Raw genomic sequence first — 26,440 nt, 5'->3', positions numbered from 1 at the left:
CTACTGAGACCCTTCTGCTCCCTCCCAAATCACTACTCAAGAACAAGCCTCAGGCACATGCCCATAGTCCCTCTCTGCCAGCAGCTCCGAGCTGCATTGCACAGTGCTTGCTGTGCCCCAGAGAGCACCAAGCAGGCTGGCCTGGTGCCCCTGAATATTTCTGCAAAGCCCTCTGCATTTCACACCTTTGCTGTGGCTCAGTGCAGAGCTCCAGGATTGCAGGCGCTTGGTCCCAGAGCTGTGTGAGGCAGTGGCTCGTGCAGATGTGCCCTGACTTGCTGTCAGTGCCTCACGCTGGCCTCGGTTCCCCTGGCAGAAATGCCGTGCCTGAAGGACACTGCCCTGTGCTGGAGCCTGCGGAGCAGCCCGGCTCCCTCCCCCTGTGCCCAGAGTGCTGCACACACTGCTGACCATTGCCAGGAGTTCCAGGGCAGGCAGCAGAAGAGCAGCAATGGTCAGGCAGGGCAGCAGCCCTGGGCTGCTCTTTGCCTTTCTCTCGTCCTGTGCAGACTCCAGACAGCCCATGGCACCAGTGTGTGCTGTGCCCAGCACGGCGCCGCTTCCCCTCAGGAGCAGCCAGCTGCCAGCTTGGCTCTGAGAGCGGAGGATTTGCCTGGTGCCAGCAAGAGGCAGCCAGGGCCAGGCTGCTGCCTCTTGCAGCTCCAAGGGCCTCCTTCCAGCCTGCCTGTGCCGAGGCTCAGGCTTCTCCGGGCTCTGCCAGGGCTCTGCTGGGGCTCCAGCCTGGCCAAGGCCGGGCCCGCTCTCACCTCACAGGCGCTGACAGCTCTGCACCACAGGAGACCTTGCACAGCACCCTCACTGCTCTTTCTGCTTTCTCTCTTCAGCCAGACTCTCCTCCAGCCAAAGAGATTTCTCTTAGGGATAAAAATCCAAGTGGCAGGAAGCCAAATACTCTCGAATCACATGTGCACAGCCTGCATCTGCACAGGATGTTTGCGTTGCACCGCTCCTCCTTTGGTTTTTCCTGCAAATGCCATTGCTGTTTCTGCCTCAAATAGAAATGTCACAGCATTCTGGCAAAACTTGGCCAATTGGCCATATTCCAAAGGCAGTGTGGTCTGGAGAGGATGAATGAAGAGGAGCCTTCCCCCCTTACAAACTGTACCAAAGAAGCCATCAGTGTCACTTTCCACCTCTAAGAAAAAACTGACAATTCAGAAGGAAATGTTGAGCTTTCTCACAGGGTCAGAAGGAGAGAAATGTTCCAAAGGAGTTGAGATTTTAGAAATTTTATTTAAAATCCTACTCTACAATCCTACACTACAAACCTACACTACCATCCTGCACTACAATCCTACTCTATAATCCTACTCTACAATCCTACTCTGCAATCCTACTCTATAATCCTACTCTAAGTTGGTCATGGAGAAGACAGTTCTAAATTAATTGTTGCATTCCTGCCTCCTCCTTCCACTTCTTCACAGCAACGATGAGAGGTGCCAGGCTGGACCCAGGCATGGCCGATGTTATAAATTGATGCTGCAGAAAGGAAAAGAAAACAACAAGAAAGCATGATTTTCCAAGCTAAGAGCTTCAAAGGCAGGGGAATACTTTTTAAATGAAAAGGGGATTGAGTCAGAGTAGGTCAGGAGCATGGGGCAAGAGTGGCACAGGTTGCCCCAAGAGCTGGTAGGAGGCCCATCCCTGGAAATATCTGAGGTGTGAGTATCCTGATCTCTTGAAAGATGTCCCTGCTCATTGCAGGACACAGACTAGGTGACCTTTCCATGTCCCTGTGTGTTAGTTTGAGATGAATTGACATTTAGGGAAAGAAGTAAGAAACCCCGCACGGAAGTGATTTCTTTGAGAGAAGCTGCTGGGAGCTTCCTCTGTGCCTGAGACAGGCCAATGGCTGGCTAGTTCTGAGAACTGACAACATTTTGCACCATTTAGAAATGAGATGTGCCTGTGTGATGATGCACATTTTGAAAACCACCAGCCCGGGCACTGGCCCTCTTTGCTTCCGGAGCCCGAAGGTAACGGAGCTCTGGTGAGGCCGGCCCTGCTCGCCCACGGCCTGTGCTCCTGGGGGAGGCCGGGCCAGAGCCCAGCGGCTCCCGGGCGGGGGATGGAGGCTGCGGGACCCCGGCCCCAGGTTGGGCCAGGCCACGGCTGCTGACATCTTGCCCACACTAAACCCTCTCCCCGGCGTACAGCGACGGCTCCAGGCCGAGCCTCCCCTCCCAGCAGCTCCCGGGCAGAGAGAGGGGCCCAGCACAGCCTGAAATCCAACACCGTGACTGCCATGACCTGGCTAAGATTGAACCCTTTCACTGCACAGATGAGACCTTTCTTTTTCTTGTGGGCCTGATAATAAAATTTGTTATTCCTTTGAAGTTTGAAGCCTGTTTTGCCCTTCTCCTAATCCATAGCTCCCAGCAAGAAATGAGTAAGTGCCCTGGTGATTTTAGCCAGCGCTAAAACCCAGCACTCCCTGCCAGCCCAGCCCAGTCTAGGATTGCTCCCCACTGTCAGCTGAACAGCACCAAGGTTGGAAGGGAGGAGGATGGGGGCTCATCTGATGCCTTGGATTTCAGTGGAGGAGGAGCCCATCCCTGGGACACTGTTTCACCTGCAGCCCTTTTGGCATTTTACCTGCAGCAGCTCCTTGGCAGACCAGCGCTGCGCCTCGCCTTTCTGCAGGCAACAGCTCAGGAAGTCACGCAGCAAAGGCGAGAATTGCTCGGGCTGCCGCAGCTGTGGGCTCCCTTCTGTGGCTATGTGGAATTTAGCCTGGAGAAAAAGGAAACACAAGGCTCCACCTGCTTCTTTCCCATCTGGAACTGCTCTCCCAGAGCCCATTCTTCCAGCTCCACTCTGCAGTGGCAGTTTTTGCCCTGGCAGAGAGGCAGAGATGACTTTCCCGTAGCATTTGGATGACGACTTTCCTGTATCATGAAAAAACCCAAGCCCCAAAGCCACAGCTTTGCCAACATCCAGCAGATCTTGCCTTGGCAGCTGATTTCATTGCCTGCTCTAGTTAGGGGCAACTACATCAGCAAATACATGTTTCCTTCTCGGAGGATTCCCAGCAGCTTGGCAGCCTTTTTGGAAGAGGGATTTTGCTATTCTAACTAACTCTACTATTTCCAAGGATTCTTACATGAAAAGAATCTCTGCAGTGCTTGTTGGTCCCTTAAGCACAGCTGCCATAAAACAAAACTCATCAGGCTTTTTGTCCTGTTCTTGAAAATGATGGTAATTGGAAGAAAAGAAAGGAAATGCAGCAGGTGTTCTTCAGGGAAGGAAACAAACCTTTGGAATCTCATTTTCAACACAGACACATTAAGATGCCTCCACAAATGTATTGGGTTGAAAATGCCTGTTTGGGCACACAGGAGCCACCTGCAGCTCTGTCTCTCAGCACTCTGAAAATTTCAGGTTCCTTTATGTGGCAAAAGGAAAATATTCATGGTGAAATCAGAAGTGTCATCCCTGTGGTAACCCTGTGCTCGTTGGATTCTCAAGTCAATGCATTAACGCTGTGCCCATCCCAGAAGGTGCCAGGAAACAAACAGGAGGTTTTGGCAGGCTCTCCCCGTCACCAGGCTCCAGCTTGGTGATATGGAGAAAGTGGCTTGGGTTAGGAAAGAAGGTGGTCACTGAGTGTCTCAGCAGCACTGCACAAGAAGCAGAAGAGACTCTGGCTTTACAGCCTCATCTCCAGGTTTCAGGCAAGTTTCCCTGTGAGAAGAATGGGGCTGCACCTCTTCTCTCAAAAGCACTGTTTTAGAAACTTGGTTTGGTTTGAGTTTCCTTGCTTCATTTCTGGAAAGATAACAGCAGCTCTGAGATGCTTGTTTCCTATTCCTGGGGCCATCTACACAGCCAAAAGAGCTGGAACGACTTGTAAGGCAAAGCAAAATGCTGCCTGAGAATGGAGATGGTTTGGGCGAGGTAAGGCTTGAGTTCCCCCAGTGCTGCAACCAAAGCTCCAGCAGATGCTGATGTGCTGCAGGGCCATTTGTAGAAGGGGCCTTGGTGGAAGTACTTCCAGCAGATGGCCACGGGATTTTGTGCAGTGAGCAGAGAACACGGGACAGGTGAGAAAGACAGCGGGATCAGAGAGTATTTGCTCCTTACCGATCGAGCAGTGAAACTGTCATAAGGAGTTTTTTGTTCGGCCATTTCAATTGCCACAATTCCAAAAGACCACACGTCCACTTTGGGGCCATATGGTTGACGCTTCACCACTTCAGGTGCCATCCACCAAGGAGTCCCGGTCACCGAGCACCGCTGATTTTGCTCAGGGGTGAGCTGAGCAGAAAGGCCAAAATCAGCTGAGGAGAAAGCAAAATACTCTTTTAATTTTAATACTCTCAATTAGGAAACCAAGCCAAAGAATTCAGCGGTGGAAGTTTGAGAATGTGCAGTTGAATTTCCTGGACAACACTCCCTGCTCTCTTTCCTTAGGGCTTTAGCCAAGGAAATATGAATTGGCTACTTCAAACATCCCCCCATTTTTTACACTTCCTCCAGCAGTGCCTTTTGTTCCCCTGAAGGTTTAGATTGTAGCTCCCTCCCTCTGGAAGGAACACACACAGACACACACAGAGCAATAGCACTCTGGGCTGCTTGTGGCTCCTTGTCATAGCTGTGTGCACCCTGCAACTGTGCCTTCAGCCCACAGCAGGGGGGGACCCCTGCACTGCCAGCAGCAGCATTTTTGGGGAGCTGGCAGTCACTGAAAGCAGCCCCACACCCCCCATTCCTGGAAGGCTGAAGCTGAGCAAGAATACACTGACCCAGCTTGACAGAGCCGTCGGTTCTGAGAAGGATGTTGTTGCTCTTGACATCTCGATGGATCACGTGGTTGGAGTGAAGAAAATCCAGTCCTTGCAGGCACTGAGAGAGAAAAGAGAACCAGGGGGGCAAAAAGTAGTGCTGTGAGTTCATCGCACAAGAAAGGAAACAGCTGTGGAAGGTTCCCTTTGCAGGGGAATGGGGAGGAATGGCAGAACACAGCGCCATTGAGAGCAAGAGCCTGCTGCTCCAACAGGAGCAGAGCAGAACCTTTCTCAGGAAAGGCATGTCAGCTTTTGAAAGAGCACCAGCAACTGCTGTTGTAGACTGTCCCCTGCAAAGCAGCCAGGGTGACTGCAGCTGCAGTGCATGTGCTCAGAAGCAAACAGCATTTGGGCTGCACTACTATCCTGTTCAGCTGAGGACTAAAAGAAATTAGTCTCTCTTTTTTTTCTTTCCTGTTTGTTTCAAATCCTGCCAGCACACCTTTGCTTTAGAGACAAGGAATGTAGTGCAGACAGGCAAAAGTTTAGCTAGGCAAGGTGGAGAAGTGCAAATGCCAATGCAAGAGACAGAGCTAGAATACAAGAGCAGGGGATAAGAGTACAGGAAGTGAGTCCAGTGAGTGTAGGGGCACTGGCAGACAGTTCCCTTGAGATGCTCTTGCTTGCCCATAGCCTAGCAGCAACACAGAAACCAAGCCTGGCCCATGAAATCACTCCCGTTCTGAGTCCCTGTTTCCCAGCCAATGCAGCTCAAGGCCTGGGAAGCACAGATGGGATCCCTGACCTCCCGACTGACAGCTGCAATCTCTCCTTCAGACATTTGAATCTCATCGATGAGATCTCTCAGAGTGCCTCCGTCCATGTACTCCATCACCAGCCAGAGTTCCTCATGCACAAGGTAGCTGAAAAAAGGAAACAAGGCCATGCAGGTGAACATGCACAGCTAGGTTGGTTTTTCGCTTGAGTCTTGTTTCTGGGTCCCTTGGAGACAAGGGCAGAAGTAAAGGCATAGACATTGCCTCTAGGCTGTGCAGTGTTTGCAGTCTGAGCTGTCTCAAGGAGAAAGGCAGTTTAGGAAGAGCCCAGATAAAAAACCTGTCACGCATGGCATTTCTGGAAATAAGCACCTAGTCTTCCTGGCATGCACAGCAATGGGAAAGAGGGGCAGCAATGCAAGGGCAATCCTCTCTTGGATGGTTCATCAGCATTTAAGAAACTTGAAAAACTCAAGCCCAAAGAACTGTGGAGGCAATGAACTTAGAAGGTATTGAATTCTTAAGATAGGGCTGATGCAGGGTTTTGAACAATTTTCAGTCTGCATTTGCCAGGGTGGATTCATGCAGACAAAATGCAGTCTCTTCCCATCCATTGGAGGAGATAAGTAGAGAAATAATCATTAACAGCTCTATTTCCTGCCACTGACCAAAGTGGGTTTTTAAGCTCTCATGCTTGTAGTATGTAAACAAACATTCAAGGGATAGGACCTTGACCACTCACCTGGCTAAGTAATTCACGATCCTGGGACTCCTATTACTCTCCATGATCCTGATTTCATTCATGGTTAATATCTTCCTACTCACTCCTTGCACATTTATTTTCTTTATGGCCACCTCAAATGACATTGAAAAGGAGTAATTTGAGAAAATTGGTAGCATGAGACTACAACACACATGGAGGAAGTGATTTTGGAATGGCACAGCCAAGCTGAGCCAAAGTGCCTTGTGATTAGACCTCATCACTGGAGTAATTAGGGAGTGACATTCCAACAGCCCATTTCTCTGCTCCCTTGGGGGCCAGTTACAGGACATGTGGCCACTGGCGATTTGCCTTGTCCACAAAGCCTGTTCCAAGTGCAATTTGCAGGCTGGCTCCAGTCTGTGCTTCTTGTGCCTTTTCAGCACAGCTCTCCTCAAAGCTCCAGCCACAGCTGTCAGCAGTGGGGAAAGGCCTGGAGAGCAGCAGAGGCTGCAGGGGCTGTTGACATTTACCTCTCCTCCTGTTGCAATGTCAAGTGCTCTGGAAACCTCTCCAAAACCCCTAGAAACAAAACAGCAGCAAAGAAAGGAGAAGCCATTTAGATCTTGCACTGAAAGCCAGTCCAGACAGGAGAGCTCTGCTGTAAATGCCTAAAAGCTGCAGGTTGCAGGAGGGGTGTGCCAGAAGGCAGATGATGCATTTTCCCCTCAAGTGCCTGGGCACTGGGCCTGTTCCTGAAGCCTTGGGCTTTACTGCCTCAGCTCCAAAAGGCAGCTTATTCCTTCATCTCGGGTGTCAGCTTCTAAACTGTGCAATTCTAATCCTGAGCATGGAGTATTTCCTTTAGCAAACTCTTGGAGAGAAATGTTCCTGAGAACTGTTATCTGACAGCTCTCATTGGGGGTAGGTTGTGCTTTCAGGCAAGCAAGATTCTTCTCCTTTCATTAGTGTGGCCAGATGATTTGGAGACATCCAAAAATGCGAAGGAAATGAATCCTGAGCTGTCCCACACTTGAGAGACAAGCAGATTTACCAGGTTCTGTTCCTTGCTGCAGGCAAGACCTTGGCAGCATGGAGATGTCTTTGACAATGCCTTCTGAGCACACTTGACAAATTCTGGCCAGTACTGAGAGATGGGGCAGACTAAGCCCGCTGTCTAAACATTTGGACAACCTGTCTGACTTCCCACTTGATGGATATTCCCCCAGTGAAACCCCTGGCCCATGGCTGTGTAGAAGTGACTGTGGTTGGACTCACCCACTGCCAAGACTTTCCAGTTCGATGTATTTTGTGATGGGATTTTCCTTGTTCACCATTCTCCCTGAGGGAAACAAAATACAAGATGCTCACTTTCAGGCAGAGATCCGAACTTGCAGGAGATGCCAAAGGCAGCCCCGCTGTCTGGGGCTCTGAACCCTCTGTGGTCAGCTGGGCAGCAAGCACAGCAGCAACAAGACAGGCAGTTGTGCAGTACAAATGGCCAGCAGAGAGACTGATTTTGTCCAGTCCTTGGAAGGAAATGAAGCGCAGAGAGCAGAGCAGGGCACAGCACAAGGCTGGCAAAGGCCAAGCATGAGCACTGACAAGCAATGGCAAGAAGACACAGCCGGCCTGAGCCCCTGACAAGCTGTGGCCCCCATTCCGGACACAACAGCATTGCCTTGGAGATCAGACACAGCCAGGTGCAGATCAAGGCCCTTTTGTGTCCCAGCAGGTGAAGGTAGACACCAAATCAGCTGGGATCTTTTCTCAGCCCCACCAGGTCTTTTCTGAGAGCACAGCACTGGCAGCTGTTATGGGCAAGAAGCAGATTAAATGGGTTGTGCTGCAGAATCACAAAGGGCTTGATGTGTTTTCCCAGAGACTGATCTGAGCAGGGCTTGGGCCAATAGGTAGGATTCTAAGAGTCATGGGAATGGCTGGGAATCAGGTATGAAAAAGTGCCATGGATCTGAGGAATACACAGCACAGGGGCTGCAGGCTCGCTCCTGAGAAATGCCTGCAGTGCTGTTTTATCTGATCACACCACGTGGATGTGTCTCTTGGACACATCTTTATAAAAATAAATCTGGGATATTAATTACAGATTGTGGCACAAGTATCTGTTTCTTCATTGTGGGCCCAATGAAAACATCTCTTGCTCTCTGTTTCTGCTGTCACCTGATGTTCTTGCAAAGGAGTCCTCACTGACAAAAATACAGCATTCTCATAAAAACCTTGTAGATGTAGTAGAGGCAATAAAAACAGTCCTAATAATGACACCACTAAAACCCATGGGGCAGAACAGCCCTTTCAGGATGGAGAAAAAAAAAAACTCTACCAAAAAACCCCAAATCCGAAACCAAAAAAGGATAAAAACTGAAAACTGAAAACGGAACCACAACAAAAAGACAAAACCCCAAATCCAATCAATATCTCTGAAGTCTTTTGGTTCTGACGACTGGTGGGAAGTCTGGAGTCTAAGGAGAATCTAGGAATCAAATATTCTGTTCAGTTTGGCCACTAGCACACAGGACTTGCATAGATCATTTGCTGTGCCACAGCCTTCTGCTGATCCAAGAACAATTCCTGCTGCTGCCTTTAGTGGCAAGGGAATGCCAGGCAAAGCCGAGCCAGTCCAAGCTGCCCTCAGAGGCAGCAGGAACAGCCAGAGCGCTCTCTCGCTGCCTCAGAGCACAGCAGTTCCTGTGGGGAGTCCTAAATGTCTCTGGGACACCAAAGTGAGGAGGATCATTTGCTACAGCTCTGCTGGCACGTGCACACAATACACTGTCCCTCAGACAAGAAATACACCAGACGTACTCAGTTGCTCCACGAAGTTTCCCAGGCTCTCCTGGAGCTGAGCAGCAGATGTGTCACTGCTGGAAATGGACAAACTGCCCCGGCTCCACTGCTCAGCTTGGGCAACAAAGGCTCCTTTAGATGCTGCTGCTGCTGCTGCTGCTGCTGCAGATTGAATGGAAGAGCCTGTGTAGATCTGCGAGAAGAAAGGAGTTTGTGTCAGAAAGCTGGCTGGCAGAGATTACCCCGAGTTCCCTTTTCAAATGCAAGCCCTTAGGAAGTTGCTGTTAGCCACATGCAAAGCTCATCAACTGGATTTTTTGGATGCCCACTTCTGGAACCAAATGGTCAAAACCCAAGGTTGGTTTTAATCAAGTTCATGGCCAGTTTCATATTCCATTTTCCTGGATTTTCTGAAGGATGACTGCAACAACGACCAGTGCACTTCCTCCCAAGGATCCCTTTCCCCCTCCAAGGGCTGCAGACACATTTGCAGCTCCTTGTTCTAATGTTGGAGCTCCTCCCCCTCAGTCCTCTTTTCCTGCACCATCTTCAGAAGGTGCTCAGCCTGCAGCACTTGTGCTTGGGACAGTACCTGTGCCTGCCGCCGACCTTGGGGCTCTTCATCAGCCGGCATTTGCTGGAAGCCTTCGCAGGCTGCCAGGTGAGATATCAACACGTCCACCTCAAGTCAAAGAGAACAAAGCAGTCAGAGACCACAGCTTGTCCCTGTGTGCCAAGGCTCATTGACTGTGAGCAAAGGGAAAGAGCAGGACAGCAGCAGATTCACCAAGGGATACAGACAGCTTGCAGCTTGTATTCCAAATCTGTCTGGGGGACTGTGTTCACTTGCAAAAAGCCCTGAAGAAACAAGGAGAGCAGGAGCAGGCCAGCAGGAATCCCTTGAGATGAGTGCTGGCAAAAGGGGCAAATGACTGGTGCCACTGTCCAGGGCAGCAGCTGAGATTGAGCACAGCAGGAAATGTCCTTCCAAGCAGCTGGGATAGACACTACAGCGGGATGGCACTGAGAGGCATCAGCCCAGCCCCCTGCTGCTCTGCAGAGGAGAGGCAAGAAGGGCAGAAAGCACCAGACTGCAGTGACTGCTGTGCCTATTGCTCTTTCACTCACTCGATTTTCTAGAGCCTCTTGCTGCTGGGCGAGGAGATGGAATTTCTCTTCGATTATTCTTCTTTCTTCCTCCAGCCTGTTCTCCCTTGCCCTGATCCTAGCCTCAGCTTCCTGCAGCTCTGCCAGAAGCTCCTCATCGGAGGCCTGTGAAGAATGACAGAGAGGAATTTCCATGAGTGGAGTGTCTGCCACTCTTTCACTCACCTGGTTCTGTTGATTTCCTCTCTGCCAGGGGAGATTCATCTCCTCTTCGATGCTTCTGTCTTCCTCAGGCCTCCTCTTCACTGCCATGATGGCCCTCGGAGCTTCGGGCAGCTCTGCTTGGGGCTCTGCCTCGATGTTCTGTACACACAAATGGAGAGCGAGTGCCTGGGAGCTGCCATCAGGCTCAGCTTCTTCCTCCGTTTCAGCCTCAAAATCACACTCATTCAGTCACTTCTTTCTGCTTCCCTACCCACCTCTGCTTCCACTGTAACCTCCTGTCCCGCTGCTGATCTCTGCAGAGGCTCTTTGCTTTCAGGGCCTCTGGCACTCGTGGCCTGCTCAGTCCCAAGAGCTGCGTTTTATGCCCCTCTTCCTGCCCTTCACTCTGTCCCCTGCTGAGTCAGCCTTACCTGGCCATTCTCCAGTGGCTCTTCCACCTGCTGCCCCAGCTGCTCTTCCTGCTCTTGGGCTGGGAACAGCTCTCCCTTAGGCTGGCACGGCCTCCCTGATAAAACAATCTGCTCCTGCTCTTTCTCTGGATGGACCTGCAGAGAAAGCAAGAGAAGATGGGCTTCAACTTCTCATCCAACATTTGTGGGCCAAGACTCAAAGGCTGATGGGCTCCCACGTTCCCAAAGCTCTGTGCTGCTGCTCTCCTGCCTTGTTCTCTGCCTGTGGGGAAGCACAGATTCCAAAGTGACCCTGGCAGTGCAATCAGGGCCCATCTGGCACTGAATCTCCAACAGACTCTTGGGCAGCTGACAGGAAATGTGGGGCATTTCTCAAGGGCCTCCTTCCCCTTCTGCTGTGTCCTGCTTGTCTCTCCCTAGTGACTGACAGCCAGCCCTGTCCCACAGCTCCATCCTGGCTCTGCAGGGGCTTCCTGGGTGAGCTCAGCCCTTGGGAGAGACACTGCTGGAGTTCATGTTCTTTTCAGGCCTGCACTGCCACTCCTGCCCCTCTGACATCTACACTCTTGTTAGAAATCCTGCTCATTCAGGAGACAAGGATGTGTGCAATTGGATCCTCTGCTGCAGGTCAGAGAGCCTCTATGGCCACCTCAGGATATGGAAGAGGACCAAGGTGTTTCTCCTCCCTCTTTTGTCAGCTGAGAATTCTGAGTGGCACTGACAGAGATCCTCAAAAGGCCCCACCAACAAATTAATTGACACACCCCTAGGGATGCCAATGAAGGAAGCCATGGGTCGTGTAATGCATGTATGACCAAAGTCAGCAAAAACCACCTAAAACATGGAATTGTCCCACCTCACTAGGACAGGCAGAAATTTATAGGTTAAACAGGGAGTGTCAGGACAGAAGAGGCAGGAGGAGGAAAACAGCTCTGAGGAGAAAAAACAACCATCTCTAAAGGGGTTCTTAGCAACAAAAGACAGCACTCAAGGACTTGCAGCTTTGCCCCCACACTAGGCTCCAATGCAGTTTCCAAAGCTGCAGACTTCACCACAAAACGTATCAAGAGAAACTTGCCACTTGTGGATTTTGCCTCAGAAGAAGGGTTCAGAACTACACAGTTTGTTTCTTTGGCCACACAGGACAAGAATGGCTGGCCACAGCTTCATGGACAACACAATCATCTCTTTGCAGCTTATCAAAAGCCAAAAGTCAGGTGGCCTAAAAGACTCTGCAGAAGTGAAGAATTACTCAAGGAAACTGCAGAACACTTCTCCAGGTCATCCAGAGGTTTCCAAAAAGGGACAGCAAACAAAGCAAGCCCTGTGAGCCCCAGAAATGCCGTGTGAGGCCTTGGCCATGGCTTGGCAGAAGCCAAGAGACAGAGCTTCCCTGAGCCAAGCAGCCAGCTGCTCACCCGCAGGCAGCAGCGCTTTGGGGCCTCAGCACGACGGCTCAAAGCCCAATTTCCAGCTGCCACGGGATGGGGGAATGGCTGGGTGCTGGCAGGACTCCAGCACTCAGCATCCTCAGCCAGCAACAGCAAGTGCTGGCTGCTCAGAAACTTGCAGCTCTGCCTTGCACTAAAGACAGCAGCACCCAGCACTGGCACTTACTGTCTGGGCATGGTCAGGCTGGGCTGTGACCACAGCTGGAGGCTCGTGCTCCTTTTGCTCATTTTGCTCCTCTTTGGCCTCTTCTCCAGGAGCAGAGGGAGCCACAGCAGAGTCTGCTCTTGCTTCTGGGCTCTGTGGACAGATGGTGGAGTTAGGGACAGGCAGCTCCCTATCATTTAGAACCTTATTTCTCTTCAGCTCTACCAAGCACAAATCATCAGCTTTGATAGCAATGGGATTCTAAGTCTCTCCAACTAAATCAAAATGGGTTAATTCAGCCAGGCTGCAAATAGCTCTGAATTAGAGAGTTCACCCTGGCTACTATCAGCAAGCAACGTTCTCTCTGCAAAGCTGAGCTTTGAGTTCTTTTAAAGCTCTTCAATGGAAAATTAGGAAATAGCCAACAATGCCTTTGCTATTGCTGTTGTAAACATGGAAATGGATCTTCTTTCAGCCCACCCAGCTGGCCCTCTGCACTCTACTGCCACAGGCCAAGCTCACAGTTCCCTGCACAATTCTGAAACACCAGGAACATCAAATGTTCCTTTCTGACTCACCTCAGGATCGGCACCTCTGAACACACGGCTCACATGACCTGCAGTGGGCAAGGAAAATGAACCAAATTCTTTGAGAAAACTGGAGAGAACCGTGGCCTATTTAGAACAGCATCTGAGAAGATCTCCCAGTCTGCATTTTCAAAGGTGTCCTGCTTGACTGGTGTGGTTTAAAGCAGCAACTAAAAAATCACTAGAAAACTTATTTATTTCTTGCTGTGAGATATGGATTAGAACAAGAGCAAAACAGGCTTAAAACTTAAATGGAATAAAGAAAGTTTATTTACAAAAACTACAAGAATACGAAACCAGAATAAAACTTCCAGAACAACCCTTTTCTCCCCCACTACCCAACCATTCTCTTGTTTACATGACAACATAGAGACAAAAATACTTTGGAACTTTGGTGTTTACAACAGTCCCAAATTCCTGCTAGAGTCTTTTCATCAGTCTTTGTAGAGAAACAAAAGTCTTCTTCTGCATTCTATGGAGTTTTTCACAAGAAAATGAGTTTTCTTCATAGCTTTCTATTTCTCTGATGCCAGCTGCGGGGAAATCTGCCATCAGTTATCTCCTCCCATTTGCCATCACTCTGAGGTGTGTTATGGGTCATGAGTCTAGGGATGTCATTTTTAAGAATGACTTATTCAAAGACAAAAGTTCTCTTTATCTGTTTTTGTGAGCCCCCCTGGAAACAGAAGTTTTCTCTTTTTGCTTCTTAAAAGCCACAAATCTTCAACTCTTACTTCTCCCCCTCTGTTCCAGCATCTCACAGTGTCACAACTACTTCATCATTTGCTCAAAATCCACACTTGGAAACACTCCGTTCCTCCCAATATACTCTGTCACGAATTAAAGGAGTTTTTATTCAGAAAACTACTGTCCATCTCCATAGCTTTAACAGAAAAATATTTCAGCTTATTAAAAGCATCTCCTTCTTTCTCTTCCCCCTCTAAATTTATTTTTTTTCATCACTGTCTTTGATGGGCTGATGGTTGATCACTCCCTCTCTCTCTCTCTCTGGAAAAAAAGGATTAATCTGCAAGTCTCATGCAGGTGGTAAAAGAGTTAAAATCTTGCTAAAGCTGCAGATGTTGATGGTGTCAGGTTTCAGTTCAGTGGCAGAAACTGCAAACCAAGTCAGGCTGGCCGGCTCCGCTTCTCCCCCCACCCCGCCCTCTGCAGCCTTGTCCGGCCTGGAGGGGGGGAGGAGGCCGAGACAGAGCCCTGTGACCTCGTCAGAAGCCAGAAACCAAAGAGAGCAAGAAATTCCCGGCCTCACACCTTCAGGTGCTGTTCAAAGGTTGATCTCACTTCTCAATAGTTAAAACCCCTGCCAATTCTCACCCATGGCCAGGAATTAGTCAGGAGAAAAAACTCCCATCAGCCTCCAGCAGTTTCAACTTCCCCAGCTCTCAGAGCTATCTTAAAAGTAAAGTCACCCCAAAAGATTGAGCCAGCAAAGTGAGGAAATGCCAGACTCTGCTGCCACAGGCTCTCCCGTGGAGGGAACAGAAGCCCTGCAAATGCTGCCCGCAGCCCCCTGGCTACAGACACCCCGTGTTTTGCTGAAGGTGTTGACAGGAGCTTTACCAAACCAGGGGCATCCTCATGGTCTTTGTGTTTCAATAGCAACCTGGTCACTAAGGAAGAGCAGGGAGACCTACAAAAGCCAGCTCAGGTTCCAGACAGGGAAAACCTCTACTTACGTGCCAGGTTGGTCAGGAAATAGCCAGAGTAGCCAATGACATAGATGGTGCAAATGGCAGCAGCGAGCTGCTCAATCATTTTTGCCAGTTTGCACACTCTGCTCCACCACAAGAAGAAACACGGCTCCTGTGCAGTGTGCAGCTGCCCACTGACAAACGCCTCAAGCAGGAGGATGCTCCTGCACTGAGCAAGCCCAAGAGCTGCTCTGACCCTGAGGCCTTCCGTGCACCAAGGCAACCTTGGGATGTCACCACGACAAGGTGGCATCCATGCCCTGACATCACAAAGCCAATGCTCTGCGCTGCTCTGGGAATTGATGCAGAGCAACCCAACCTTCCCTACAGCAAACACAAAATTGCCTGGCAGGTTCTCCTCTGTCACAAAGGGTCACAAATCCTTTGGTGGGCTGTGGGAAATGGAAAGACAGAAACTTCCACAGATACTGAAGGGTTTCATTTACAGCCTTGGAAGGAGCTTGGGTTCATGCAATGCTAAAGGTTCACAGACGTTGAGTCAAGAATTCATAAGCTTATGTTCCTATAGCTGCAAGTAAGAATATGCCATAAGTAAATAAAAAACTGCATTGAGTGAGATGGTGGAGAGTTTTCTACTGTAATTGTGTGATTTTATAGAGTAAGCTATGAATCTAAATATTATCCTAAGAAGCACATGTGTGTAGGTGAGCTAGCAGTGTATTGGGTGAAAAGCAGACACAGTGCAGCAGAACTTGGCAAAGGTGAAGGGTGATTAAGTAATAATAAACCTCTTCAATTTAGTGCATTAGCCAAAAATCTCAAATTAGCGAATCTAAGCCATCACTGCACCAGGCTGAAGCTGAGGATCCCCAGCCAAGCTCAGAGGGAGGAGAACACAGCATTTGTGGGATCCTTTCCAGTCTGACTTGCTTTAGCTGGAGCCTGGGGGAGGAGAGAGCAGGAGAAGGGTTGGCTGAGTCCTCTCCCCGCTGCCTTGCCCTTCCTTCTCTGCTGGATCCTCAGTTCATCCCACACCCACCCCAAGACTCCATCCCCATCCTACTGGTGGTCAGGGGATTAAAGGAGATAAAGAGGAGATTAAAAAAATAGAGAGGAGAGAAAAAGAGAAGTTTAAATGCAGTTTAAATATGAAAGAAATGCACATGTTAGTGAGTGCTGAGAGTTGAAAGGGAGCTGAAGGGTTTTCGAAGGGCCAGGAGCCCGTGAAGGGCTCAGGAGCTGCTGCTGCCGGGAGGGAGGAAATGCACCAATGGCTCCCAGCAGAGTCTGTGCTTTGAGGCTCTTTCCCAAACAGCTGCAGGAGGGAAAGCAGCTGAGTTTGGAGGAAGAGTTTTCTGCGGAGGTTTCCTGTTTGGAGCTGTCACAAGCTTGAGCTGCTCAAGGGAAACACGGCTCTGCTTCCAGCAGGGCCCAACTGCCCGGGAGCACAACTTGGTTCCCTGGCCCTGAGCCAACGGGCAGCAGCAGCTTCTGTTCCCTCCTGGCTCTTGTGTCATTTCCAGCAGCACAAGACACACCAAGAAAAGCTCCTCCAGAACATGCCATGAGAAACACAACCTGATTTCATGGCATGAAGGAGCTCTGACAGTCCCACGGGCTCAGGTTTGTTTGTCAGTGAACAGAGCAGGGAAAAGCACAGACACATTCCCTGCACAGGGAATTCACAGGAGGAAAGTGCAGCGCTGGAGGATGTGCTTGGATACAACGTTCCCACGGCAGTTTTGGGGATAAAATCGTCAGCAGAGAGAAAAGAAAAAGTGCTACCAAGGGTGGGCTGGGGAGGGCTGGTGCTTCCCGGGAGGCTCCCAAAGCTCAAGAGGACAAAGCCCAGACCTTGTCCAAGCTGCGAGCTGGGTCTGAGCCAGAAACCAGGGGGTGGCAGAGACATTGCTGCTGAAGGGCTTCAGATTGCCAAAGCTAAAGTGACCAGGATCAAGGAACAACTTGAAGTTACAGAAGTCCCAGTGCCCACGTTCCACCCCCTCATTTCAAGGTGAAAGCAGAGCTCCATCTGTGACTCTGCTTTTTAATAATGAATGTCAAACTACAACAAAATTTCCTTAGAAAGACCCCATGAAGGTTCACAATGTGAGAGCTCACTCGAGGCAGCCCCAACTCCTGCCCTGGTTCAGTTCCTGTCAAGCCCACTGTGCTTTCCAGCTGCTTTGCTCCAGCTCCTCCCAAATCACCATGAAATCCACTGAACTGAAACAAATCCAAATCCTCGTGGGTCGGGACAAGGGCAGGGAGAGGTCACTCAGGGATCACCATCAGGGGCACAACAGCCCGACATGGGGAAATGAACTGAACTTAGGACTGAGCAAATCAGACCAGGAGAATGAGGATTAAAATCAATCTTGAGAAACACCTCCTCCCGCTCCTGAACTTTTCTGTCCGGGCCGCTGCTCGCGGGGCACAGAGAGGGGCCCGGCCTTGTCCCTCCAAACCTCCCTGGGAATCACCCCAGAGCCCTCAGGCTTCCTTGTGCCCATCCCCGGGGCCCCTTGTCCCTCCCAATGGCTCCCGTGGCTCTCCCAGTCCATCCCAGCCTCTCCCGGTCCATCCCAGTCACTCCCAGTGACCCCGCCTGTCCATCTCGCCCCTCCGTGCATCTCTCGCCCCTCAGCCAATCAGAGCGCGCCTCTCTGATGACTCATCAGTTGCCGGGCAGATCCACAGAGCCGAGAGCCCCGCGCTGGACTCGGCCCCTCAGTGCCGCGCACTTCATTCCCAGTCCCTCCCAGTGCCACCACAGTCCCTCCCAGTGCCACCACAGTCCCTCCCAGTGCCACCACAGTCCCGCCCAGTACCACCACAGTCCCTCCCAGTGCCACCACAGTCCCGCCCAGTGCCACCACAGTCCCTCCCAGTGACACCACAGTCCCGCCCAGTGCCACCACAGTCCCTCCCAGTGACACCACAGTCCCGCCCACTCCTTTTTAGCCATTCCCAGTCTATTCTTAGTTCATTCCTACTTCACTCCCAGACCTCCACACTTACTTCCAGTGTCCCAGTATCCACTCTCATCTCTTTCAGTGCCATCCCAGTCCCTGCCAGTCCATTCCCAGTCCCTCTCAATGCCACACAACTCGTCTCCCATCTCTCCCAGTGCCCATCCCAGCGTGTCCATCCCGCTGGTGTCCTCCAGCTCCCAGCCCGGCCCCGGCCGCCTGCTCTGCTCCCTGATGGATTTCTCCCCTGCCCACATCCAGCTGAGCTGCTCCCAGGGCCAGCAGCAGCTCTCGGGCCACGTGCTGGCCACTGCCGTGCTCCCCAGCGGGGACTGGAGCCAGCAGCTCCTGGTGCTGCTGGAAACCGCCCCCGGCAATGCGGGCTCAGCTCCAGCTGCCAGGTGCAGCACGGCAGCCTGGAGCACCCCCTGAGCCGGCACTGGGGCACGGCCCGGCCCCCACAGCGCCGGGGGCAGCGGGGGAGGCACTGGGGGGGCCCAGAGGGGGATTGGGGTGTGCTGGGAGGAACTGGGAGGGAGTTTGAGACAGACTGGTTTAAACTGGGGAAGGGATTGAGGTGCTTAGGATGGCTGGGAAGGGGATTAAAGGATGTTGGGGAGGGTGGGATGGGGTTCTGGGGGTCCTGGTGGAAACTGGGAGGGAGTTTGGGGGTGCTGGGTGTCACTGGGAGGGATTTGAGTGAGCCTGGAGGAGCTGGAAGGAGATTGGGGATGGGAAAGCAGGGATTGGGATGAGGTTGGTTGTGCTGGGAAGAGACTGGGAGGAGTCTTGATGAGTCCTGGTGGGGCTGGGAAGGGACTGGGAGAGGGTTTGGGGGTCCTGGGGCAGTGGGGGGAAATTGGGAGGGGGCTGTGGGATCCTGAGAGGAACAGGAGGGGCTCTGCTGGGTCCTGGGGAGGCTGGGAAGAGACTGGCAGTGATTTACCAAAATAGTGATATTGATGCAGTATCAACATCAATCTGTTAATGGACAAAAAAACCTCTCCAACAGTTTAAAGTTACAAAGTGGATGTTTAATCACAGCACTGGGCGAGGGCGGGAGTCACCCCTTAATACCCACTGCAAGCTGACAAAAGATTCCAGTGTCTATTTACAAAAGTCTTGAATATCCAAAATACTAATACATATTAATACTAATGCATATGCATAATGCGAACACTTTCTGTTCCCCACTTTGGATTAAAATGCACGGTAATGAGTTTAAAAAGTCATTATGCCTGCATGGTTGGCTCCCCAATTTGAGGAGGGGGTCGTTTTGGTGAGGAGGGGTCATCAGGAGATGAAGGAAAACCGCTCTTCCTCACTCTCACCTTTCTACCTTTACAATGGTTGACATTACAAATGACATTTGGTGCAACTCCAGTTTCCTCCCTTGTGACTTTGAAATGGGTTTCCAGATGTAAGGTCTGTGATCTTCCTAAACCCGTTTATCAGTTTCTCTTTTCTCATTATAAGCACAGCTGAACAAACATACAATGACAAGTAATTTTTTACCTAAGTCCAAGACTCAGTATCTCAAATCCTGCTTCTCACTCAATCATTAACTCGAAATACTTCCAGCAAGGCCTACCTCTATCTACGATCTCCAATTTTTCTACAGTACCTAACTGTTTAAAATTAGTGACTCCAAAGGAGGTTTCAGAGGGTCCTGGGTGGGCTGGGAAAGACTGGGAGGGTCCTTGGAGGGGCTTGGGGTGTCTCTGAGAAGTTTTGGGGGTCCTGACCTCTGCAGACCCCCCAGGGATACTGTCAGACGCCACCCACAGCAAGATGCTGACGGGGATTGGAGTCTCCGTGTTGGGCTTCGTCTTCCTGGCACTGGGGATTGGCTTCTGCCTGTGCAGGAAGGTGAGGGGGGATCCCGGGGATCGTGTCCTCCCCCCCCAACAGAGTGAGTGTGCTCCCCTCAGAGCCCCCAAGCCCGGTGTCACCCCCTTTTCTCTGCTCACACAGCTCCTGAGGCAAAAGCTTCTCGAGGATTGAAAGTCAACAATTCCCATTGTCATTCTGTATCCCATTGGATTTTCATTCCCCTGCTTTCATCCAGGTGCCCACAGGGAGCCAGGAAGATGTGGAGCCTCCCAGCCAGGTGTCTTCCCAACACGCATCACCAGGACCACGGATCACCAGGGCTCTGCCCAACGGGGGTCACTGGGGATCATCCAACACCCATCCTCCCATGGGGGATGGAGCTGGAGCAGCGCACGAAGCTCTTCCCGCACTCGGGGCACTCGCAGGGCTTCCCTTACTGGTGCCTACATTGGTGTTGGATCAAGTTAGATCTCTGTGAGAAGCTCTTCCCACACTGGGGACACTCGTAGGGCCTCTCCCCAGTGTGGATGCGCCGGTGGACGGTGAGGTTGCCGTTGCGGTTGAAGCCCTTCCCGCAGTCAGGGCAGCTGAAGGGCCTCTCGTCTGTGTGAATCCGCTCATGTAGGAGGACACTGGAGCTGGTCTGAAACCTCTTCCCACACTGGGGACACTCGTAGGGCCTCTCCCCAGTGTGGATGCGCCGGTGTGCCCACAGACTGGAGCTCTGACCAAAATTCTTCCCACATTCCGAGCAGGTGTAGGGCCGTTCCCCTGTGTGGATCACCTGGTGTCTCATCAGTTCAGAGATCTCTCTGAAGCTCTTCCCACATTTCCCACACTCATAGGGCTTTACCCCAGTGTGAATCTTCTGGTGTTTCCTCAGGTTGGAGCTCTGGCTGAAGCTCTTCCCACATTCCCCACACTCGTAGGGCTTTTCCCCAGAGTGGATCCTCTGGTGCTGGATGAGGTGGGATTTCTTTCTGAAGCCCTTCCCACATTCCAAGCACTTGTGGGGCTTCTCCCCCAGCTCTGAGCTCCGGCTGGATCTCTGGCCGTGTTCCTGGCACTGGGGGGATCTTTCCTCCTCGCAGCTCCCTGGACTGCGTTTGCAGCCCCTCCTCGTGCGGGATCTCCAGGGCTTTTCCTCCTCCTCTTCCATCTGGAAGAAATTTGGAATGAAAATTCCTGATTAGGTGGAAAAAAAGAGAGGAGAGTGCCTTGGGCTGGGGATGCCTCTGTTGGGAATGCAGAATTAGAAAGAAATTATAAATATGACTATTTAGCCAGAAAGGCTAAGGAAGAAATACAAATGAAAGCACAGTTTGAATAATTCAAAGAAACCAAGCTGACGTGCCAGAGCACGTTCTTTCCCCCAGTAAAACCAAGCTGAGACCCCTCTTCCCAGCCTTATAAGGAAAGGTCTGAAGAACCCTGAGATAACTAAAAATATGCAAAACCAGCGATTTCTACAGGTTGAACACAAATGTTACTGTATTAGGATACTTAGAAAGATTGGTCAGTAAAGGAATAGAATATTCAATGTATAGGTTATATAAGTAATGGTAAAAGAGAGTTCTCTCTCTTGGCTCTCTTTGTTCTCTTAGTCTCTCTTAACTCTTGGCTCTCTTGCTACTCTCTCTTGGCTCTCTCTTAGCTTTCTTGTTTCTCTTAGCCTTCTTGCCTCATGCTTTCTACACTCTTGCTGCTCTCTTTTTCCTGTTCTTTCCTGCTCTTCTTTATCCTCTTTTTCCTGGCTCTCTCACTTCTGTTCTGTTATTCTCTTTCTTAGCAATCTTAAAGTCTTGAACTCATGTATTCATATTTTACCCCCTTTTGTATTGTTCTCTCTGAGCCTGCTTTGCGCTCTATCTGTCGGCTCATGGCAGGCTCTCCCTCTCTCTCTCTCCCACGCCCTGAAATAAACAACTAACATCTAACTCGACTATAGAGGTCTCTGCCGAGTCTCAGACCATCCACCCCCGATGTGTCTCCTACATGCCTCCTTGCCCAGGTTCGTCTCAGAAAGACATTGGGCATCTTGCGTCTGTAAGAACCTCAAAAACAACAGGATTCAGCCCAAACAACAAAACACAGATCACAAACAAACCAAACAACAAGATTCAGCCAAAACCCCCTGCACAATAGAAAGGTTCAGCCCCTGCAAGAAACTAAAGCACCAACGTTTACCACAGTAAGGCTCAGAAACACCAAGATTCAGCCCCATAAAAATCGTGGATCGCCCACTGTGGTCACCCGCTGCATGTGGGGAGGCAACGCTCCTGGGGCTGGGGGAGCTCCAGATACAGAGATGAACTTCGTGCTGCTTCCTCTCCCTGCTCCTCCTCCTCCTCCTGTGGCCCTACTCTTCCTCACACTCCTCCTCCTCCTTCTGCACAACCCCAGGTACATATATTTTGACCGTTTTTTTCCTCAACCCTGCTTCTCCTTCCCTTCTCCTCCTGCCCCCAGGCCCAGCACCCACTGCCGCCTCCCTCTTCCCCCCCAGTCCCACAGCATCCCACCGCAGGGGCACGGATGCAGCTGGGCCAGCTCGGCCTGGGGCAGCGCTGGGCTCTCGGCCGCTTCCACCCGCACTCGCTCCCCACTGCAGCCGCTCCCGCCACCACAGCGCGGGGGGGCCCGGCCTTGGCGCTCCCCCCTCCCACCTCCCCAAATTCCCCTCCAGGGGGGCGCCAAGGCCCGGGGGGGAGGGGCGCAGCTGGGCTCCAGCTGGGGAACGCTGGCAGCTGCGGCTCTGCCTGGACACTGATGAGTCATCAGCGCCGCGCGCTCTGATTGGCTCAGCCCTGCCTGAGCCCTGCGCCTGCACCAAGGGGGGACACCCTGCTCCAGGGGGGATGGCCCCAAAACGGGGCAACCCCAGCAAAGGAACAACAACAAAGCCTCTTTACAACCTGATCCCCTCAACCTCATTGCACATAGGGCCAGGGACGTGGACATAAGGAAGTGACAGGAGGAGCCATCAGCTGCACAAAATGTTATGAATTGATGACACAGACTGCTGCTCAGCCAAGGTCCTGCTAAATTCATCAACTTCCAGAAGAACAACAAAGACTTAACACAGCCATCAACATCGTTAGCTATATAAAAGTGGGGTGCATATTAAGGGGGTATGTAGGAGGTGCATTGGGAAGTCTGTACCTCTCCAGGACTTCAGCCAATGGGGAAAGAGAGAGGGAGATGTGACCAAGAAAATTAGGATGAAAAGGAGGCTGTGTCTGCCAACAACTGGAGAGACCCCATGGGAAATGTCCCATGGCCTCGCCCTATTTTTATGAATGAAATTACTGTTACAGGACTCCTCTGTCTTCCTTGTGGACAGAAACCTGTGGGGATGTCAATTTTTCCACACACCTTGGGGCTCCTCCGCAATTCCTTCCACCGTCCGGGCCGGCGGGCAGTGCGTGCAGCTGAAGGGGCCTCACCCAGTTTGGGGGATCGGCTCCCTCGGCTGGCGGCGGCACCGGGCATTGATTGGGTACCCGAGAGTGAGCAGGAGACAGACGAGTGACGGATCAGGGCGGCTCTCAAGAGTCGGCAGGGAGAGAGCACTGAAAATCTCAGCAGTGACTACAGTGGCATCTTCGGGGAGTGAACATGGCAGTGCACCCAGGGAGGGGACAAAAGGGAAAGCCACAATGGGGTTCCCGCCAAAGGGATGAGGATCCCAAAATATCTCTCAAGGGTCCCATGGGAGAATGTGGAGGTCGTTTGCACATTCTCCCAGAGGGAATTAAGGACATGGACACCCAGGGGGGCAATAAGGGAACTCCAGAAGGGATTTAGACAACAGGGGATGGATGGTGTTGGTGTGCTGGGAAGGGATTGGCTGAAGGGGAGTGTGCAGGAATGTGCTTAAGGCAAGAAGCAGCAGGAGGAATCCATGGGATAAGAAAAAGGATAATGGAAAAGAGGAAGAGAAAAATACTGAGGATTGGGATGTGTTTCAGAAGGGTCTCATCCTCCAAATTTGCTTGCTTACTCAGATCCTTTGTATCCCAGTTTTGGAGGACAGGAAAACAAGGAGGTGAGGATTTCAGGGGGTTTCTCTGAGCTGGGAGCGGCAGGAGCGGGCGCAGAGCTGCGGCACCGGGAGCACGGGCTGGGGGCCTGTGGGGAGCTGTGGGGCCGGGCCGGGGCTGTGGGGCAGCCGGGGCTCAGCGCCGGGCGCTGCCTGAGCCCAGCACCCCCCGGGCAGGGCCGGCAGTGGCCCCCGGCCCCCAGGAGGCTGCGGGACGCCCCGGCCGCTGCCCGGCCCCGTGGAGCTGCCGGCCCTGCCCGCCGGGGGGGCCGCCTTTGGACACTGCGGCAGGACAGGGACCGGCTCGGGGATACGGGCTGGGGAGGGGAGCCTCAGCACAGCCAGCACGAGGAAGGAACAGCTCACAAATGGCGATTAGACCTGCAAGGATCCACATGATCTTTTAAGCATTTCCTGCTGGGTCCCTGGAGAAAGGAAGGGTTTTGCAGAAAGCTCAGCAGCTGCCACACGATGAGCACCCACAGGCACTGAGGGGGCTGCAGCAGCGACAGAAGAAGCCCCTGCAGCACTTGCTCACAAAGGCTCAGCAGCTGAATGCAGCAAGGGATGAGCAAAAGGCCAAGCTGAAGGCAAAGGCCGTGGCACAGTTCCTACAGCCCCTGAGGGATCAAGCCCAGGGCCCAAGGGGGCCCCAGCACCCAGGGGACACCCTCTCGGCCACAAGCACCTGGCACAGGCATTGCCCTCCTGGCCAGGGCACAGCCCACCCAAACAGCCCCTGGCAAGGAATCAGCCTTCCAGCTGCAGGGCACAAGGACACTGCAAGCACAGACAGCAGCAGCCTCAGCACCAGCAAGTCCAGCCCTTGATGGACACGCATTCTTAGCGGTGGCACAGCTCCCATTCCACCAGGGACCCACCACACTGCAGCCCTTGGGAACATCCAGGGTGGCTCTGGATCCAGAGGAGACCTTTCCTGATGGACACAGGGGCCTCTCCATCCACTCAGAATCTTACACCTAAAGGTGTTAGGGAATATTTAAATTATTAAAGCACTAAGAGGGAAAGATGAGTGGGTGTGTTTTATTCAGGCACTATTAGCTGATGTGGGGGATAGGTTTGAAATGCAGAACCTTTTATTTACTCACAATTGTGATTGTAATTTACTGGGAAGGGATTTGATGGCTAAATTTGGAATGCAAATTAATGTTGCAAAAGGTGAAACAGAGGCTGGTTCTGTTGTACCTCTGTGTCAAATGTCTGGCAGAGCCAAGGCTGAAGTGAACCCACAAGTGTGGGCAGCCCCAGGGAAATTGGCAAAATTAGATATGGAGCCTCTCCAAATCTCCCTGAAGCAACCAGGACAAGAGGTGTCCAAAAGCAATCCCCTGTTGCAAGGGAGGGAAGGAAGGGCTCACAGCCTGTCTGGGAGTCCTGCTCAAGGCACGGCTTGGGGAGCCAGGGATGGCTCCCTAGAATGCTCCTGTCCTGCCAAACAAGAAATCCAATGGAATCCACAGAATGCTGCAGGACCCAAGAAGAAGAAATGAGATGATGAAACCGAGGCACCCCACACTCTCAGTTCCTTACACCAGCCTGAACCAGGTGCCCTCCTCACACTGCTGCCATTCACAACTTGATGCAAAAGAGGCTTTCTGGCAATCTGCCCACTTCCAGAGGATGCAAACACAATTCTGCCTTGGGCTGGCAACAAGAGCTAGAAGGGAAAATGCTCAAGACATGGACGGTCCTTCTGCAGGGATGCACGGAAGCACCGGCCTGATTGGGGCAAGCCTTGCAGGAAATATCAAAGGAATTGACCTCACCCCCAGGGACTGGCTTAATGCAGAATGTGGAAGACTTGATCCAGTCAGGAGGACAAGGAGAAGAGGTAGAGGAAGCCTCTGTGAAATGGCTTCATTTTCAGGCTAAAAAGCAGCTTTGAGTATCTGAAAAAAAAGAAAGGGCAAATGATAGAGAAAATGATTACATATTTGGGACAATTTTTGATTGAAGGTTTGTCTTGTACTGACCCTGAGAGGGTTCAGGGAATCTCAGAAATAATGTTACCCAGGACTAAAATGGAGGTGCAGCAATTCTTAGGATTAACAGGATTCACAGGAGCTGGATTGAGGATTCTCTTTTCCACCCAGAACATTGCGCGAATTTTTTCCTCCCAGATCGTCTCAATGTTATGGAGTGGACATAAGAAAGAGTACATAACTCAACAAAATGAAAAAAAAAAAAGATTGATGCCCCAGCCATGGCTCTTCCAGACTCAGAAATCTGAATTGGAAGGGAATATTAAACAGGCCACCCCTGAGCCTGCACTGAAGGCAACGCAGCAGCAGCCAGGGCTCCCCAGCGGGGGAAGCCCCTGCGCCTGCCCACAGATCCTCTGCTCAAATCCTCAGCCTGGGCACCCTCCTTTGCCATCTCCAGCCACTGCGGGACAATCCTTGCTCTCACTCTTGCAGCTTCAGGCCTTTCTGTGCCTGCCCTCGCCACAGCTGCTGGGGAAGGCACCGGGACAATTCCACTCTGCCTCTCAATTACACTCACACTCTGCCCTGCCTGGGATTAGCTGCTGGCAAAATAGACCAACTTGAAAATGGCTTCAAATCTTATTTCTCTAAAGGGACTTGGTTTGCCTTTGCCTTGGGGAAAGGAATTTTAATGTTTCTTTTCCACCACTTAGCAGAGATGAAATTAACATCTCCACAGACTGGGAATAGCCCAAAAGATTCCCCCCAAGATAACGACCATCAACAAAACATCAACACCCAGCAGCAAACATCAACCAACATCTTACCCCAGACACTGCCCCAGGCACAACTGGAGACACCTGGTCTGGAAAAGGCTGAGCAGAAAATCCAGGAGTGCCCACCTAATTCCCATCACAGGCACAGAAATCCGGATGCAACAGGAAACCAAATCCTAACAACTCCACACCTTGAAACCAATGAACAATAAAGCAAGGGTTTTCTATGGTGTCAGAGTGTATA

General features: G+C 51.6%; 3 protein-coding genes across 3 annotated transcripts in view; 1 reads left to right on the top strand and 2 right to left on the bottom strand.

Moving 5' to 3' along the window:
• Positions 1-26,440, top strand: part of LOC111944892 (uncharacterized) — a 246,714-nt gene that overhangs the window by 69,856 nt on the left and 150,418 nt on the right. The window lies entirely within an intron of this gene.
• Positions 1,235-14,935, bottom strand: LOC147646076 (uncharacterized). The gene is made up of 15 exons (XM_086873954.1): positions 14,652-14,935; positions 12,946-12,983; positions 12,389-12,520; positions 10,772-10,906; positions 10,158-10,499; positions 9,622-9,711; positions 9,048-9,222; positions 7,503-7,566; positions 6,758-6,806; positions 6,267-6,379; positions 5,554-5,671; positions 4,767-4,866; positions 4,105-4,301; positions 2,617-2,754; positions 1,235-1,500 (listed from the first exon to the last, which is right to left on the bottom strand). Exons 1-15 carry the CDS (start codon positions 14,917-14,919, stop codon positions 1,399-1,401), a joined length of 2,061 nt encoding a protein of 686 aa, XP_086730080.1. The 5' UTR covers positions 14,920-14,935; the 3' UTR covers positions 1,235-1,398.
• Positions 19,237-20,683, bottom strand: LOC147646075 (uncharacterized). Its single transcript, XM_086873959.1, has one exon. The coding sequence runs from the start codon at positions 20,589-20,591 to the stop codon at positions 19,866-19,868; it is 726 nt and encodes a 241-aa protein (XP_086730085.1). The 5' UTR covers positions 20,592-20,683; the 3' UTR covers positions 19,237-19,865.

This window comes from Cyanistes caeruleus, unplaced genomic scaffold, assembly GCF_971803275.1.
Source record: "Cyanistes caeruleus unplaced genomic scaffold, bCyaCae1.hap1.1 HAP1_SCAFFOLD_127, whole genome shotgun sequence".
In the NCBI taxonomy this organism is placed as follows: domain Eukaryota; kingdom Metazoa; phylum Chordata; class Aves; order Passeriformes; family Paridae; genus Cyanistes; species Cyanistes caeruleus.
Note: the sequence above shows the minus strand (reverse complement) of the source record. Positions and strands in the feature narration are given on the sequence as shown.